At 38.6% G+C, this 17,488-nt stretch overlaps 1 protein-coding gene across 1 annotated transcript; it reads right to left on the bottom strand.

Moving 5' to 3' along the window:
• Nucleotides 1–5,362: 5,362 nt before the first annotated feature.
• LOC105384368 (alpha-L-fucosidase) lies at nt 5,363–8,877 on the bottom strand. The gene is made up of 6 exons (XM_038105331.2): nt 8,533–8,877; nt 8,099–8,237; nt 7,156–7,622; nt 6,743–6,883; nt 5,951–6,312; nt 5,363–5,729 (listed from the first exon to the last, which is right to left on the bottom strand). The coding sequence occupies exons 1-6, from the start codon at nt 8,753–8,755 to the stop codon at nt 5,634–5,636; spliced, it is 1,428 nt and encodes a 475-aa protein (XP_037961259.2). The 5' UTR covers nt 8,756–8,877; the 3' UTR covers nt 5,363–5,633.
• Between the last annotated feature and the right edge of the window lie 8,611 nt (nt 8,878–17,488).

The raw sequence follows: 17,488 nt of genomic DNA, 5'->3' as shown, positions 1-17,488 counted from the left end.
CACTGTCTAAACAATAGCATATTTTAAAGACGGATTTGACTGTGACTTTTTCAACGGCACGCAAATAAGAATAACATAGCCGTTTGGCTAAGTTAAGTTATTCTGGTTCTGGCCGGTGACAAACAGTAGGTAGAGTTCGTCGAGCGAGGGTACAAACCCTCGCTCGACGAACTCTACCTACTGTTTGTTTTCATTCACCACGGTGACAACACCGTGATTACCCATTCACTGAGTGCCAAGTTTGCCCTGGTACATGCCCAGGGAATAGGCTGGTAGGTCACTCGGGGAGACTCCTTTCGTCAGGCAAAGTTAGATTGATTATAAAACATAAATGATTCATATCAAAAATGTAATACGAAAATGGGTTATGCCGAGGTTTAATTTAAAACGCCCAAAATTTAATTTGTCATTAGCAATAAACGGATGGTGATGCCTGATATTTCAATTATTGAATACCAGTGTCAACTTCAGATAGATTAAAACATGGCTATGGATGTTTTGCTGGAATTAAAATGAGTAAATCTAAATTGTAATTAATAAATGATATTAGTTATGAATGTAATTTTAGTTAGAAAATCTGTTAATTAACTTTGTATTTACTTTTCGGCGCTTTATGAACATGGCGTATTCAGACGGGTTTTAGGTCTTTTTAACTGACTTCATAAAAAGGAGGCGGTTCTTAATTCGTCTGTATTTATTATTATTTTTATAAATTTTCATTATTTTCCTAACGTAGTAGATAATATTTAAGAACGCCATTAGTTGAGCCTTTTGTGTGACGCTATACCTACGTGTTATTGTTGGACCTACTGTCATTTTGTAAGGTAAAAAATATTGCAAAAAATTGTAAAAGGGCCTGTCGCCACAAAATACATTGCCATTATAATGCTCTAAAGCATCCATTTACATCTCGGCGGCATTGTTATGTACGTTATATTTTGGATACAGGCTGGTTTTGGGTAGACTTTCAAAAAATATAAGACTTTTTTGAGTAGCTCATGGGTTGTAGTTTAGAGCTGTTACATTTTCAATGAACTTTATTTTACTTTAACGGGTCTAAGCGGAATAGAACCTCCATTTATATATTTAAATGATAAATAGTGTGTTGAATTTAATTTGTTATACCACAGCATTGAGTATGAATCCCGAGTCCGCGTTGTTTTATGTACCACAGTGTGGTAAGCGTGTATCGCATTACAATTATTTTGTTTTGTTCTAAGACAACAAAATAATATACTTTTTTAAAATACCGTATTTTTTCGGAATATATTTTGTCCTTAACATGCCCATAAATATTATTTATCCATTCCTTGTACTAGAATGTTAAAAAAAAACTTTTAAATATTGCTTTGACTTCAGTTAACCTATTATATTCACTGATGATAAAAGCCTAGTAACTTGGTTAATGCAAATTACATTCGCTTAAGTGTTTAACGTAGTTTGAGGGTTAATATTGTCTAAATTAGCGTCAAAATACATTTGAACCAGCGCGTAACTACGTTACGTTACGCGGCTGCGGAGGGCCTTAACACGTCTTAAATAATTACTTAATATGATGCATACTATTACCCTATAGTACAGTTATAATATCTTTAAACACGCATTAATTGTAATAATTTAACCCCGGATTAAAAGACGCGGTGTAAAAGTGTCTTTTAAATTAATACAGTAAAAAAAGGAAATTTATTATAAGTAAGTATGAGTTGGCTATGTATGTGCTATAGATCTTTCTCAAATCTTTCAATCAAACGCGTATGAAGGAAACATAGTGTGTAGTTTTTAAATGTATTGATTTAGTAAATTTTCAATATTATTATTTAATAATATTTATGATCGGTATCATTATTTAATGATACCGATCATTTAGGATAATGTCAGGTGAGTCGCGTTTCTCCGCTCCACAATATTTCATTTTCATTATAGGTACCTACTTTAGCGACATGTTCACATTCCAATATCTAATTTAAAACATTCCATTTCCGGTAGCAAGCCTTCATTGTTTGGCGACACAATGTGGCATGCCTCCTCCTTCCTGGTAATTTGTTTAAATTTGGAAGAATTCGAATACATTTAAAAACAGCACTAATTAAATGATTGCCACGTGATTTGCCACGGTCTTTCATACATTTTCTCTCCACGTGTAAACTTGCACAATTATATCCCTTAGTTCAAGGCACATTTTGTTATCTAGAATCTAGAAAAAGCTGTCCTTCACTGTAAAATGCAAGGTAGGTACATCGATGAATTCCAAAGAACTCATCGATACAAAGGCTGGATTCAAAAATACTTCCATCGATAATACCTACCCGTCCACCATTAACCTACAGTTTAATTATTAAATAGGTACTGTGTGTAGTTGTGTACGGTCAAGTTTATTTTCAAACAATCCATGGAAAGTAGGTCAAGCATAGTTTTTTGGGCTAAAATACATTTTGGTAGTCCTTCCGGTATTTTAGGGAAACCCTGAAAGAAAATTAAGAAACTTCTCTCACAAACCAAGAGGAATCGTAATTTGGATTAGGTTACATTACACATTAAATAACAATAATACCATTTGTAAATTTATAGCCTTTTTGAAAAAAAAACCTCAAAATAGCAGGACATAAAAACCTGCAAAATTTTGGAAAACGCATTTGTTTTTTTTGAGTTGTCGCCGCTAGTCTAACCTTAAATTATTTTGTGTACAAAGATAATTGTTGTTGACACAGCTACTTTTCAGACCCGATCTTGAACTGGCTTCGATACTTTCAGCTTAGTAACCCATATAAATAATCATAAAAAATCCTTGGCCGCCAGCAAATTATCTCAACTTGAGGTTATTTACCTTTTTTCAGTCGTACGGTGGTCCCTTGTTGAGTCGAGTATAATTTGTGAGCTTCCAAATGCTTATTGTGAAGTTTTATGTACTTACATAATAAGTACTGCCTTATTAATTGTGTAGGTAATAATAAATCGGTGATATAGTCTAGTAATTTATTAATTATGATTTTAACATTAAAAAGAAAATATGATTCGGTGAAAACTTCTGAAATTTGTACTTTGGCCCATGTTGTTTTTCCGATAAATTATAGCAATAACTTAAACTACAAATAATATTTTGACCTTTCTGTAAAGCTGTAATGCATCAGCTTGTACCGTTTCTCGGATGAATATTGGCAATAAGTGTTCAGTGTTTCATGGTTCCACGGTGAGCTTTAGGAGCTCAGAATAATAACGGCTTCGCGTTTCTTTGCTTACGCTGCTTACCGTGTCTGTTTGTAAATCATCAAAATAAGTCACGCTTGAGCCAGTTTCAAAACAGAATGAAAGTGATTGACGAAGACCTATAAAACCTCATCTTGCTAGTGTGAACCTAGTTTATAGAGGTACTTAGTATGGAGTCGTTTTCGCAATGTCGTTGCAGAGATGAACTCTGGGTGTAGGCTGTAGAGAGCAGGGTATGGTGTGGTACACAGCAGGGACACCTGGGTATAACGAACGGGTTTTTGTAATTGGCTATCTATCATTATTTCAAAATTCTTATGTAAAACAAATAAGCTGTAAGTTTTCCTATAATTAAATAAATAAATTTTAACTATTTTTAACTAAGTATTAGCTAAATAAAAAACTCAGATACTTTCCCTCAATTATTTTTATAAATGTTATATTTTAGCTGGGAAGAATTTAAAACACGGTAACTTAGCGGAAAATATTAGTTAATTAAGGGTAAGTAATACGAGGTATAAAAACGAATGGTATAACATTTACAAGGTATACGCCCATATGATATAAATTTATTAAGTATAACGATCACTGTGCATAACAAACGAAAGGCATAATTACTAAATACATAATTTCGTAAAGAATAACGTTCAAAAAGTATAAATTCAATTGATATAACGATTAAAATGCATAACGTTCATAATATATAACGTTTATAACATATATTCTACAACGGATATAATTATCATAATGTGTAATGCACAAAAAGTATAAAAGATTGTCGTATCGTATTTTCATTATTATTGACGTTATGTGGGGAACGCTCCGCTCCGCGTCGCTGCGCTCCGCTTTAGTTTCGACGAACATGTGCACCTAACACGCTGCTCCTCGCTTTGCTCGTCGTCGCACCTATCTTTAGGTTTTGGTACTAGGGGTTTTGACATTATTATTATTATTGGCGCTATGTGGGGAGACGCTCCGCTTTAGTTTCGACGAACATGTGCACCTAACACGCTGCTCCTCGCTTTGCTCGTCGTCGCACCTATCTTTAGGTTTTGGTACTAGGGGTTTTGACATTATTATTATTATTGGCGCTATGTGGGGAGACGCTCCGCTTTAGTTTCGACGAACATGTGCACCTAACACGCTCCTCCTCGCTTTGCTCGTCGTCGCACCTATCTTTAGATTTTGGTGCTAGGGGGGATTTGACGGCTTTGGGTAATTAGACACAGATTATGTTATATGTTAGTATGTTTTATGAACTTTATACTAAATGCTAGTATATATTTTAAACGATATACGTAATGTATGTTATACGAATTGATATTAGTCCTAGTAAGTATTATATATTTTGATTTTATATAAAATGTACGTTATACCAATTGAATCTTATACCTTATGAAAATATAGATTTTGTTGTTATACGTAACGTTCATTATATGTTGTGAACGTTATTAATGTGAAATTATACATTTCGTTTTTATACGTCGCAATACGCACCCGTTAATTAAAGTTATGACACCACCAGTCCAACATAGGTACACATTTTAGTTATATTTTATTCTCATCACTATCGGCAATCGCTTACCAAAAATTTGAATAGAGTGAGTTTTCTTCTTTCCATTCATCGGATTATTAGATTTATCGGAAAACCGCGCTTCGGTGATTTAATCCATTAAGTTCTGCCGCACACAGAAATATTAAAGCGCATTTCAAACGTGACCTAATGAAAATACCACGGGTGTGCGGACGTAGAGTTTGTTATTTATAAGTTTAATAAAAATCTGTGTCTGTGTCATCTTATGAGCTGAACGCGTAAACCTAGTTTGTTAATTTCTTATAGTTATTGGCGAAGTGTAAAATTGTTATACTTAATTATTGTTTAAGAATTGCTAAACATAAAAACTAGGCGCCTAAATTTTAGCCCAAGTTGACCCAAGTCACTACAAATTTTACCTCGGTTGTGTGAATAACTTTTTCTGCCCTTTGGATATTTTGTAAAAGGATAAATTTGTCCATCTTCAGGATTTATGACAAAAGGAAATAGAAAGTGATGGGTAATTTTTTCCTGTAGCGTACCCAAAGGGTTCCATATTTTTTGTTGTGAAAGTTTTATTATGTTTATCAGAGATCTCTCTGTTTTCGCAAAAAGATACAGAGGTATTTTCAAGTAGTAGTTTAATGATTTTTGTAGGAAACTGTTTTCAAAATGCTTTTCTACAGATTGTTATTTTACAAAATAAATTCGCAGTTGCTTAGAGCGGGCGCCATCTATACTTAATCTACTACACTGCTACGTGAGCACTACTGAAGAGTATTTTCAGCACAGCGCGCTGAAATCATCAGGCACTTTGTAACCAATTAAAATAGATGGCGCCACATAATCCTCCAAGAAATTCTGAGTATTTTTACTAGGTGTCGCTAGCGGCTGCTTATTTGAGAGTAATTCTCAGGGCCCACGCGTGTTCCGTTCGCACAGCAGCTTTGTCTGGTAGCGTGATGTACGTTAACCCGTTTGATATTGTCCACTGAAACAAACGTTAATTGCATTCATTAATATTTAGGGCCTTTTAATATTAATCTATTAAATACAGAAGTACTTAATCAGTAGTAATTATGTTGTCATATAGATGGCTAGAAGACTAGGGTTCCCTTCTCTATTAGATATAGTTACTAACAAAGCAAACAGTGTTTCGCTTAACGAAACCCACCGTATGCACATGCAATCTCAATAATACCATAAACTTACATTGAGCGTCTCGCCAGCTTTCCCCAGCATTCCCACCGCAAAGTTCCCGCTATGAAGGTACGGGGTCAGATCCTTGACTTCCAAAACATTATTTGCCGGCCATTTAAGAAATATGGCGTAAGTTGCTGACACTTTGTCGGTCTTCAACGGCTTGGAGGTTGGCCTCAAGCCATCGTAGCTGGTTTTACGGCACGTGTACCATACGTAGGCATTCCTGGAGTCGTTCTGGTGCTGCCAGGGTGAGCTTTCGTAAATGGCCTCGCCGTTCACTCGTAGCCATTTGCCGAAGGAGAGCAGACGCTCTTGGAATATTGGCGCTATTGTTCCTTCTTTCGTCGGGCCAACGTTGATTAGGGCGTTGCCTGAGAAATAGACGATAATATTGTTTAGTATGGATGTAATGATATGGTATTATATATGGACTAGGCCTAAACCCTTCCTTCATTGGAAGGAGACCCGTGCCCCAGCAGTGGGGACGTAATGGGTCGTGATGATGATGAGTGTACCTAGGTATCTTATACAAAGAAAAAACAGTATAAATTAAAATAATTTTTAGTCACCAACTCAGTGGTACAGTGAATATTTAAATAATAATAAAATCTATGGAACTATCCTATTTATGATATGAGATATTTAGATAAATATCAAAAAACGCACAGTTCATTTTAATCCACTGTAGGACACGAAGCTGGGTTATTGTTATTATTAACAATATCCATGCGCGATGTAAGTAGCAGGGTGCAGATAACCAACATTTAAGAACTCCAGTGAAAATCTCGTGGTAACACTCACCACCGCAGCTGACAGTAGAGACCACTTCCTTGATCAGGTCGTCCAAGGTCATGAGGTCACGGAGCTGAAGGTCGCGCCGCCAGCCCCAGGACTTGCTGTCCAGGGTGAAGGCATTCTCCCATTTGTGGTTTTGTAACTTGCCTGAGCAGAAAACTATGTGTTAACACGTGTCAAATATTGATGAGTATGAACCATTACCGTAATGGATAGTAATGGATCACAACAAATGTATAAAACTTTGTAACTAGTCTGAAGACCTAGACGAGTAGAGAGGGGCGCAAAACGCGCGCGCTAAGACGAAATAAATGTTTTCCGTTGTATTCGCTTTCGAAGCCGTGCGACGTGAGAGAGCGCGTCGCAAAACTTCATTCGGCATTCAGATTATTTAATTTATCACGCATGTTTTTACTCACCAGGGTTATATCTGTCTTGGCAGTTGTAGAAGTCTCCGTGATGGCACGGTATCCCGATACCCCATCTGTCGTTCACCACAATGCGATCCTTTACTGGACTATCATTGTACAGCCAAGCGAGGAAGTCCGTAGAGTTCCAGTAACTATCCAGAGCTTCCCAATCACCATCGGACCAGAGGATAGAAGGCTCGTAATCGTTAATAAGCTGCTTTAAATCAGGCCACAGTTTAGTAGTCGGGTAGTCACGCGTAGCGAATAGCTCAGACTTATCCTTCAAGTAGATTGGGTTGAACCACTCGAAAAGAGAATGGTAGACACCGAAGACCAATCCATGGTCTTTGACGGCTTTCCCGAGTTCCCCCACTATGTCCCGGTGTGGTCCTACCTCCACGGAGTTCCAGCTGAAAGACTTCTTTGAAGGGAACATTGTGAAGCCTTCGTGATGCTTGCTTGTCAGCACCACGTATCTGTAATTATAAATTAGACCTATTTTATTAAAAGTGGCAGTGGGCCAGCCATGTTTGTCAAAACCTGCGTACAGACCGGCCAAACGAACGCCAACGAACGGGTTTTGTTGACCTTCGTTGCTGCAATCTTCCCTGTATCATGTATAATAAATATCCATCGTTGGCCGGTCTATACGCAGGCAGCATAAGAAACAATGATCGTAAGAGTAGTGGAGTTGCCGAGTCCTACAATCCACCAGACTGATGACTTTGGACAGGTAGCCGGTAGTGGTAGTAGCCATATTATGGCCTCTCTTTGGGGGAGGCTATAATGTGTCCAGTAGTGGACAGTTTATTTCCTGATGATGGTATGATTAAGAATATAAAAATAAAAAAGATTAGAAAACCATATGTGAATGGAAAGATATTCCAAGATCAGTATTAGAACGTGCATTACAAATTATTGCCTCTTCAATAATACGAGTCAAAAGTCATACTTAGCACCAGCCCTTTGAAACAGCTTGGCCCATTCATCAGGGTTGAAGAACTCTGCCGTCAGCATGGTAGCAAACTCTTGATACGTGAATCCGGGTCTGTAATTCTTTTTCATAAAGTCTACGTGAATGCTGTTGTTTCCTATGAACAAGTAACACAATTTTCAATAAAGAAACTCGTCGTGATTACGCATTAGGCTTATATAAAAAGAAAGAATAAAAGAAAAAACAATTCGGTTATTATAAAACTTAGACTAATTAAAGTTTTGGTTTAGAACCGGTTATAGAACTCGTTTTATCTTTAGTCTTAGTTTTATAATAATGGCGGAAAGTACATAGGAAAAGTTATTAGCATAGCAAAGAGAGCATAGCTCGAAAATGGTCTGTCTCAATGGGAAGATTGCTATCAATTAGATTAATAATTCAGATTACTTTACCGTGCCAATTACTCCAAAACCACTCGGATCCGTAGCTCGGTACAGAAAACACACCCCAGTGCAGAAATATACCAATTTTGGCCTTATCATACCATTCTGGCAGAGGTCTTTTGTCCAGGCTCTCCCAATTCGGTTGGTAACGACCCGTTTCACACTTAGCACTTATACAAACAGCAGCTGCGTAAGAAACAGAGAAAAGAAATATCACGAGACGCTTCATCATTAAGGAAATATTATGCTTACGATTAAAATGAAAGCTAGAACATTTTAACTAATATTTAGTTTGTCAGAGCGCGGACAAACTTTCATAAAACTGCGTTCACAGACGACGAAGACAGATAATATAATTCATTCAATCTTCCCAATGAGTTTACTATCAAAGAAGTTGACGTCAGTGACCGCACATTCAGTTTGCTGATGGGGGCGGATACAATATGAACTATATTGATATTTTAATAAAGTTGATTATGGTATATTCTGTTCTGCTATTAGATGCCACTCGAGTTTTGTTGGCCGAAGTTCATAGTATAGTGATAGTGTCGTCGAGTTCATAAAAACAGCTGAAAACAATAATGTTTGTGAATGTTTGGGTTCAACGCGACATTTGAGGCCGGTTGCTTGCTGTATGTAACTGTCTTGGTCTTTCTTGTATTTTGTTGGAAGGCACTTCAGGATTTCAGGATGTTTTAATTTTATTTTTTTGTCTTTGCCATGATTGTTATTGTATGTAAGCAATACTAAAGTTATATAGTATAGTGGAAGAAGCTCTGCCTTAACACCGACAAATTCTGCTCGAAGATTAATAATCTTATACATCTTATAAGTTTAACCCTTTTATTGGACGATATGACCAATGAGGAAAATATGTAGGTGAAAAAATCAATACAAAACCAATCACCGTATTTCTTCTTAGAACTACAAACACCCTACATTTACCTGTGTTGTTAATGTATCGGTAGTACTTGACCGTTCATAGTAAACAATGACCTCAGTCAGTTAACCCCTCTCAAGTTTGTAGCTAATAAACTGTTCAGGATGACGATCGTTAATAAATAATCCCCGTTAATGACTCCCGTTAATGATCACTTTCACATTTACCACTGACGCCAGCGGTTTGGTCCAGGACAGAGAAAAGATAGAAGAGAAAAGCCAAACGAATGTTTAAAAATCGTGACAAAAGAAGTCAAACCCATAAAAAATCCTAATGATGGGTATTATAAACGCGAAAGACAAAATGTAATTGTAGGTATGGATGGATAGCTGTTTGTTATTATTATTATTATTATGTTGTGTCTTTACCATCACGGGACCATGGGGTCCCGGGCATTTGGAAGGCGTGCATGGGGCCGAAGCCAACACGTAGAGGCCCGTTTGACAACATTAATCTATATGAAATGTGACACCAACCGACGATTTTCTCTGTGTAAACTATAGAGTAAACCCAAGAAAAATCCCCGGTTAGTGCAGGACTATTGTAGGATATGGAGAAAACTAATACAGGGTTATGGAAGGGGGTGCTAAATGGACTGGGTAACTGGGACTAAGGAAGGACTATGGCACCTGCCTGACCTATATGTTTCACACACGGATAAAAAGGCAGGGGGTGACTCGCACACACAGTAAATGGGCCCCCCAAAGCAGTCGCTAGCACATTACAGTGACGTAGCAACAGGGGGGCAACATGGCATGAGGTGCTAAGGATGGAGAGGTATTCCACGGCTCTCAGGACAATCGCGTTATCGGTCAAGATCCCTACAAGCACCTTACTGGGTAATACATCCTTCCTGGAGCATTGCTGCTCTAGCGGTACACCACTCAAGCCAGCCAATGAAGGCAAGCAAGAGTTGGGAGATCCTGTTCCTCGTCAGTGTTCACTCTGGACAACCAATAAAGGCAAGCCAGAGATGAGGAACAGGGGTTCTCCCCGGCATCGGGTGGGTTATTATTATTATTATTATTCATTATTACTGGAAAAACGGCCAGAGAAATTGAATTTTTTATACCGGAATTCCCAGGGAAAACTTATAAAGGCGAGTTAAAGCTCGCGGACAACTCTTGTAGAAATTGTAGATTTAAACCGGCTGCATAGGTAGATAAAATATCTTGATGACTGGATGATGAAATTGGTGAGTATGCCGATGGTCCCAGGTACCACATTCTAGTAAAAAAATAGATATTCCCAGGTCTTGGGTATTAAATATTTGTGTTGCTTGTGTCCAACCCGCCTGTATAGCGTGAAGATTATGGCAGTTTTGGAAGAGGTCCATGTCCTGCGGTGTACTGTTTACGAGCTGTGTTACTTCATTATTTTGTTCCAGCAAAGTGTTTGTTTAAAATAAATCGAGAATATGTTTCAATCTTATCATTTTCTAACATTTCTAAGATGTTTGGGTTATAATCTAGAACAAAAATACTTTTTATAACACTTTTATTTATATTGATGTAACCTGTTTTGTGTGCCTTAAATAAATAAATAAATTTTCCACAGTTCAGAGATTCAGAGTAACATTTACCTACCTTATTGTTATAATTTAATTAATGGCTTCTACATTATAGAAACGATTTTAAACTAGCGTCTACGGGTTCAAATATTTACTAAAATATCGATGAAAGCCCTCGGGCACTGTTAATAAAGGCTTCATGAAACATTCATTTTATTCATGTTGATCTTATATGCCCGCGTTTAGCTTCAGAATATTGTGTTTTCTTTAGTGTGTAATAATAACAACCACATTTTTTATTTTCAGAGAGATCTGATCTTATTATACAAAAAGAATGGTACTTATACACAGCTTTTTCGTGTGAGCTTTGCATCGACTTCAAAGTTATCCCTGTAAAATCAATGTTTTTTTTATAACTGGTCTATACCAAAATGTAATACATATTTGTTTTATGTAATATAGATAATAATCCTCTAAACTTTATCAGTTTATGGTATCAGAACACAGGGCATCAATGTAAACCGTTAACAACTTTTCTTCAAAGAATTTTGGAGACTCGAGAAAAAAATATTTCACGTAGGTATTTTATTCAATTTGCGTAGAAAGTCACGTGGATCTCTAAATTTATATATGCAGAAGCAATGGAGAATTTATGCATTGTATGAAAGCATGTCAAGTCAATTTTCAATGTATATTCCCATAGTCTGGTCCACTATTTACAGAACACCCCGTGTAGTTAAGTCTAGTTGGATTACTGCACCCTTCCCATATTACTCGGAACGAGATGTGACGTGTGAGCAGTGAGCGGGCAACTCTCCTGACGTCCTGTGTGACGCATAACAACAACAATCACTTCAGTCATAACTAGTTATAAGGGTGCCCGCACACGATCTACTTTTTGTAGGTAGATAATCAAGAAAAAAGGAAAAAAGGAACCCTTATAGAATCACTTTGTTGTCCGTCTGTCTATCTGTCTGTCTATTTTTTAACGGTTTTGAAAAAAAGGAGGAGGTTCTCAATTCATCTGTAAGTATGTAGTTTCAGTTTGCATAACAATTCTTACCGAATTGTGCAATGTTTTATTGCAAAAGAATAATCTTCAAAACTTTGAATTTGATCCGATAAAAATATTGTTTTACTATTATAAAGCTACAGGGATAACCCTGAGTGCTATATAGGCCGGAATTCTTACGGGAGATCCTTTAAAAGCGATCTAAGCTCGTGCGTAAAGCTACTACAAATTAGATGTAAGACGAAAAAGAAAACCAGCAAAGCCTGCAAAACAGTGTGTTTTGCATGCTCGTAAAATATGAAACAAGTGGCAAACTCGTTTAGTAGGTCACGCTTTCATATGTGAGGTCCTTCAGCATTTTGTGTAAAAAGTAAAGAAAACAGTGAGGGACTTGCTAAGCGCAACACTTTGGATTTGGGAACATTCTTATTGTTTGTGATGTAAGAGTTATTTTTAACCCGCGACGAAAAAGAGGGGTGTTATAATATGTTTGTGTACAAAAGCCCCCCCCACACACACACTCTCACGCCTTGTACTAATGTACTCCCTTGCGGGGTAGGCAGAGGTGCATTGCTGCACCCACTTTTCACCGTACTAAAGCCGTAAAAAGTTATACGATTTTTAGTGTAAAAAATCAGGGGTTTCTAACGTTGGCTAGATTAGGTTATCGACAACCATACGCACAAAGTGTTAAAGCTTTCGATATAGAAATTACCTCCTGAATAAATGTTAGCTTCCACAAGAGTGATGTCGGTAAGTGATGGATGGCTTTTTAACATCCCATAATTATTACGCAAATACAAAAGATATGTCCAAAGCGCGTTCACACGGAAAAGAAAAATGATCCGTGCTGCCTATTGAATAGATTCGATTTCACATTTTGGAGCTGAGTCAGTTTAAACTGCGTTAAACACCTCCACTGGTTGGGGTGAGTGAAGGGTAAAACTGAGGAAGTACACACATAATATAGTGTCCCATTTACGCACCTTATAAAATAAATAGGACAGTTTTTAGTAGATTAATTACCATCCCGCACGCAACGCAGCACCTTTCTTTTGACACTTTATGCTTTTGCTATTACAAATGGCCCCGGGTTGCTATTTATTTTATTTATTATTAATTATCAATACACAAAAGTAATTATTTATAATCAGGTAGACTTTATTAGAATACGTTTGAATTTTTGTAAGTTGTGGTCAGGTACTACATAAATTAAATAATTTTCTGATGTAATTAATGCCTAATGCTAAATGAAAATGAAAAAGTACTTATAAAAATATTATAGCAGCATAAAACCGCATTACAAAATCATGAGAACCGAAGTTTTAGCCTTAAGGACGTCGCGACGCTTCCGCGACTCCACCTCGACTCTAGCAGTGAGCGGAGCGCCGTGGCATGTTAGAAATAATTTAATTTCATGAAATTAGATTAGTCTTTATGTAGGTTCAAAAGTGTAAATGCTCAGTTTTCCTAATTTTCCGGCGTTTGACTCTTGACTCCGCGGGCTTCCTTGACGCCGCCGCCGTGACGCCGCCACGACTCTCGTGCGCCTAAGAAGAGAAAGAAAGAATATCGAACAAACATCAATAAGTTCTCTCAAAAAATTCGCTTTCTAATAACTCCGTCAGTTCAGGAGCTACCTAGCCACAGACATGTCACACTTATACCACATCTTTTACCCCGTAGCCAAAAACCTGCATATCCCCCGACTCTTTTTTATCACCGTTTCTTCTCCTTACAGAAAACCTTTGTGAAATGGTGATAGCGTAACCAATGACTATCTACAAATAATTGTAAAAAATCACGTCAAATAATCAACATTTCCTTACACTTAGTGGTTGCGGCACTGCTCCAGTTCCACCCACTGTAAGGTCGCGCCCCCAGCCAGGGGGGTCGACATTCAACAGGCGGCAGCGGTCGATATGGAGACGACAGGGCGTCACACCGCTGCCACCATGTATCTACACCTTTATACTACACGCTAATGTAGCGTAAACATACATACAATGTTCAGTGCCGGTAAGAGAACCATTGAAGGGTAAAGCTACGGGGAATCGTCTGTGGAGAATATTCCACGCGATTTGTGGCGAATAAGAGTGGGCTGACGTGTTACGTATGTGGCTACGTAACGTATTTAATGTGTGGAATTTTCCAGTCGGCGAAACTACTTTAACACGTTCATAGAACTTAATCAAAGTTTATAATTATAGCTTTGATTTAAACTATACAGTAATTTTGGTTTTGGTGTTAATGAATGATTCGATTTCAATAACGCTACGGGTTAATTTAAGCGTGTTTAGGTAGGTGTTGGGTCCAATTCTTTAGGAATAAAATGTCAAAAGGTGAAGATTAATTCATTTGAAAGGAGGAGATAAAAACAAATCGTAGAACAAGTTGCTCCGCAAGTCGTTTCCAGATTGGGATTGTTGAACGCAAAATTCATTTGTTTTCACGGTCCCCTAGTTTGTTGTGTTCGTGTTCAAATTGGACTGATTTAATTGTTCACGATGGGAACAAAATAAAAGATTTGGGTTGACTTCAGTTGTAGTGCTATATTTTAAATTAGCAAATAATTAGCACTTGTACAATTAGACCCGACAATGGTTCTTGCGTCGCGGTAAGTAGGGAAGTGACGTTGGATCGGTAACCGCATACGTGTCTAATACGCAGTGCGGATGACTAAGTGTGTGCGTTTAGAAATTATGTTAGATTAGTTATTAGAATACTTTAACGCTTTATATTTATTTACTTTAAATTATTTATTTATACAATTCTAGTTTTATTAATTATTAATATTTATTATTTACTTTATATAATGCAAGACGCACACATTATTAAATTTCTGAATTTACGTTGAACTAAAGACCGGCGTAGACATCTTCCCGGCCCTTGAAAGCTTCGGCTTTCAAGATTCATTGGCTTGAGGAGTAGGTAGGATGCAGAGACGATTTAGCGCTCTCCGCACTGTGCCGTGGGTAGTGCGCACGTCGGCGACGCGAGGCACGCCGTCGGAGCCCGGGTACAGCTTGTCGACTCTGCCGAGCCGCCAGCACAGGGGGGGAGCGGCGTCTTCTTTGATGAGGACCAGGTCATCTAGGAGCAGGTCCGTGGCTCTCGTCTTCCACTTCGTGCGCTGCTGGAGTTCGGCGACGTACTCGCTCGACCACCGCTTCCAGAAGTGTTGCCGGTACTGCTCGAGGCGCTGGAAACGATCGAGGCGATTCGGATTAGCTTCCAGTAGACACGGAGATTGTGAGGCCGTTAGTGGCCTGCCTATCAAAAAGTGGCCCGGGGTAAGGGGGGAAAGATCATTTGGTGAGGGACTGATTGGACATAGGGGACGGCTATTTAGGATTGCTTCGATTTGAGCAAATAGAGACGCCAGTTCCTCGAAAGTTAAATGAGTGTCTTTTAATACTCTATGCATGTGGAATTTGGCTGACTTTACACCGGCCTCCCAGAGACCGCCGAAGTGAGGAGCGTACGCAGGTGAGAATTGAAATTCAATGCCCCGACGAGCTGCAAAGTCAACTATAGAGTCAGCTTGTGACGTTAGAAAACTGTTGATCTCCTTAGCTGCAGCAACAAAGTTTCGGCCGTTGTCACAGCATATTGTTTTTGGCTTGCCTCTACGACTTATAAACCTAGAGAGAGTGAGAATAAATGAATCCTTTGTTCGGTCACTTACGGCTTCTAGGTGGACACATTTGTAACGGAAGCATACAAAAATACATAGGTAGCATTTGGTTATTTTGCAGCCTCGTCCCTTGCGGTCTGTTATTAGGAATGGTCCAGCAAAATCAGTGCCTACAGTGTGGAAAGGAAAATCAGGTTCCACTCTGTCGGAGGGTAAATTTCCCATGATATTGTTTAAAGTCTGACCCTTAAATCGACGACACACGAAACAATGACGAGTAACTCGTCGTGCTAGTGCTCTACCTCCGATTGGCCAATAGCGCTCTCACATAGAGGCGAGGAGATGTTGAGGTCCAGCGTGCATTAGTTGTTCGTGCTCTAATTCGAATAAAAGTTTTGTTAGATGGTGATCTGACTTTAAAAGAATAGGATGTTTTTTGTCGTAGGGATAGTTAGATGAGCCTATACGACCCCCAACTCGCATAACACCTTCGCTATGGATAAATGGGTTAAGGGATGCGACATTAGCTTGAGGGACAGGTTTGCCTTTCTTTAATAGGGATAGTTCGTTTGGGAAGGACTCTAGCTGAGCCATTTTTATTAAGGTCCTTAGGGAGTTTTCTAATTCGTTTGATTGTAGGGGACCTTTTCTTTGCGATTTATGATCTTTAACGGAATCAATAAATCTTAAAACATGAGCAAATATTCGTTGAAGACGCACGAGCTTTGAATAATTTGTAAAAGTTATAATTTTGTCATCGCTCGAAGACGATGCAGCCTCCGCCACGAAAGCGGGATTAGCTTTCAACTCTGGCAAATCGACTACTTCTGAAAACTCAGAGGATGGCCATGAAGACTCCGACTCCTTCAGGAACGCAGGTCCATGCCACCAAATAGTTGAGCCACCTACATGTTGGGGATCTACGCCACGGGAAACAAGATCTGCAGGATTTTCTGAAGTAGGTACATGGCGCCAGGATGAAGCATCGGTGAGCTCTAGGATTGCACATACTCTGTTGGCAACAAATGTTTTGGCTTTTTTATTAGATTTCAACCAACCTAGTACGACACTTGAATCTGTCCAATAGACGTGACGATCGATATTGCGATGAAGAGCCTGTGACACTGCTGAGCTTAATTCAGCTCCAAGAAAAGCAGCGCTAAGTTCAAGGCGAGGAATAGTCATCAGCTGGATAGGAGCGACACGAGATTTAGCTGTCAACAGACTGACGTTGACATCACCGTTGGAATTAGTGGACCTCAGATAGATGCACGTTCCATAGGCGCGTTGCGATGCATCGCAGAAACAGTGCATTTCAATAGACACAGCATTATCTATTAAAACTCGCCGAGGTCTGTGAAGGTTAGACAGTGAGTCTAAGTTTTTGGTGAAATTTGACCAGGAATTATGGATTTCTGTAGGGACCGGCTCATCCCAGTCAACTTTGAGAGTCCATAGAACCTGTAAAATAATTTTAGGTTTGATTGTACACAGGGACAAAAGACCAAGTGGGTCAAAAATTTTAAATGTAGAGGACAAAATCGACCTTTTAGTTAAAATTTTGCTAGGCGTGTACTCAATTTGGAAATGTAGCATATCAGATGGAGGAATCCATCCAATACCTAAAGTACTGGTAGAGTTGCTGATTAGGAGATTATCTTTCTCTAGCTCCTCGTTGCCGGAGAAAAGATTAGTTAGGTTAGACCGGTACTTTCGCAAGTTGAAAGAACCCTTAGCAAGTTCGCTGGAAACTGAGCGCTGAATGTATCGAAGCTGCTCCTCTGAATCTGCACCTGTTAATAAATCGTCGCAGTACAAGTCTCTCTGAATGATGGACTTGATAGAGGGGTCACTGCATTCTTCGCC

The sequence above is a fragment of the Plutella xylostella genome, chromosome 22, assembly GCF_932276165.1.
Source record: "Plutella xylostella chromosome 22, ilPluXylo3.1, whole genome shotgun sequence".
NCBI lineage: Eukaryota > Metazoa > Arthropoda > Insecta > Lepidoptera > Plutellidae > Plutella > Plutella xylostella.
Note: the sequence above shows the minus strand (reverse complement) of the source record. Positions and strands in the feature narration are given on the sequence as shown.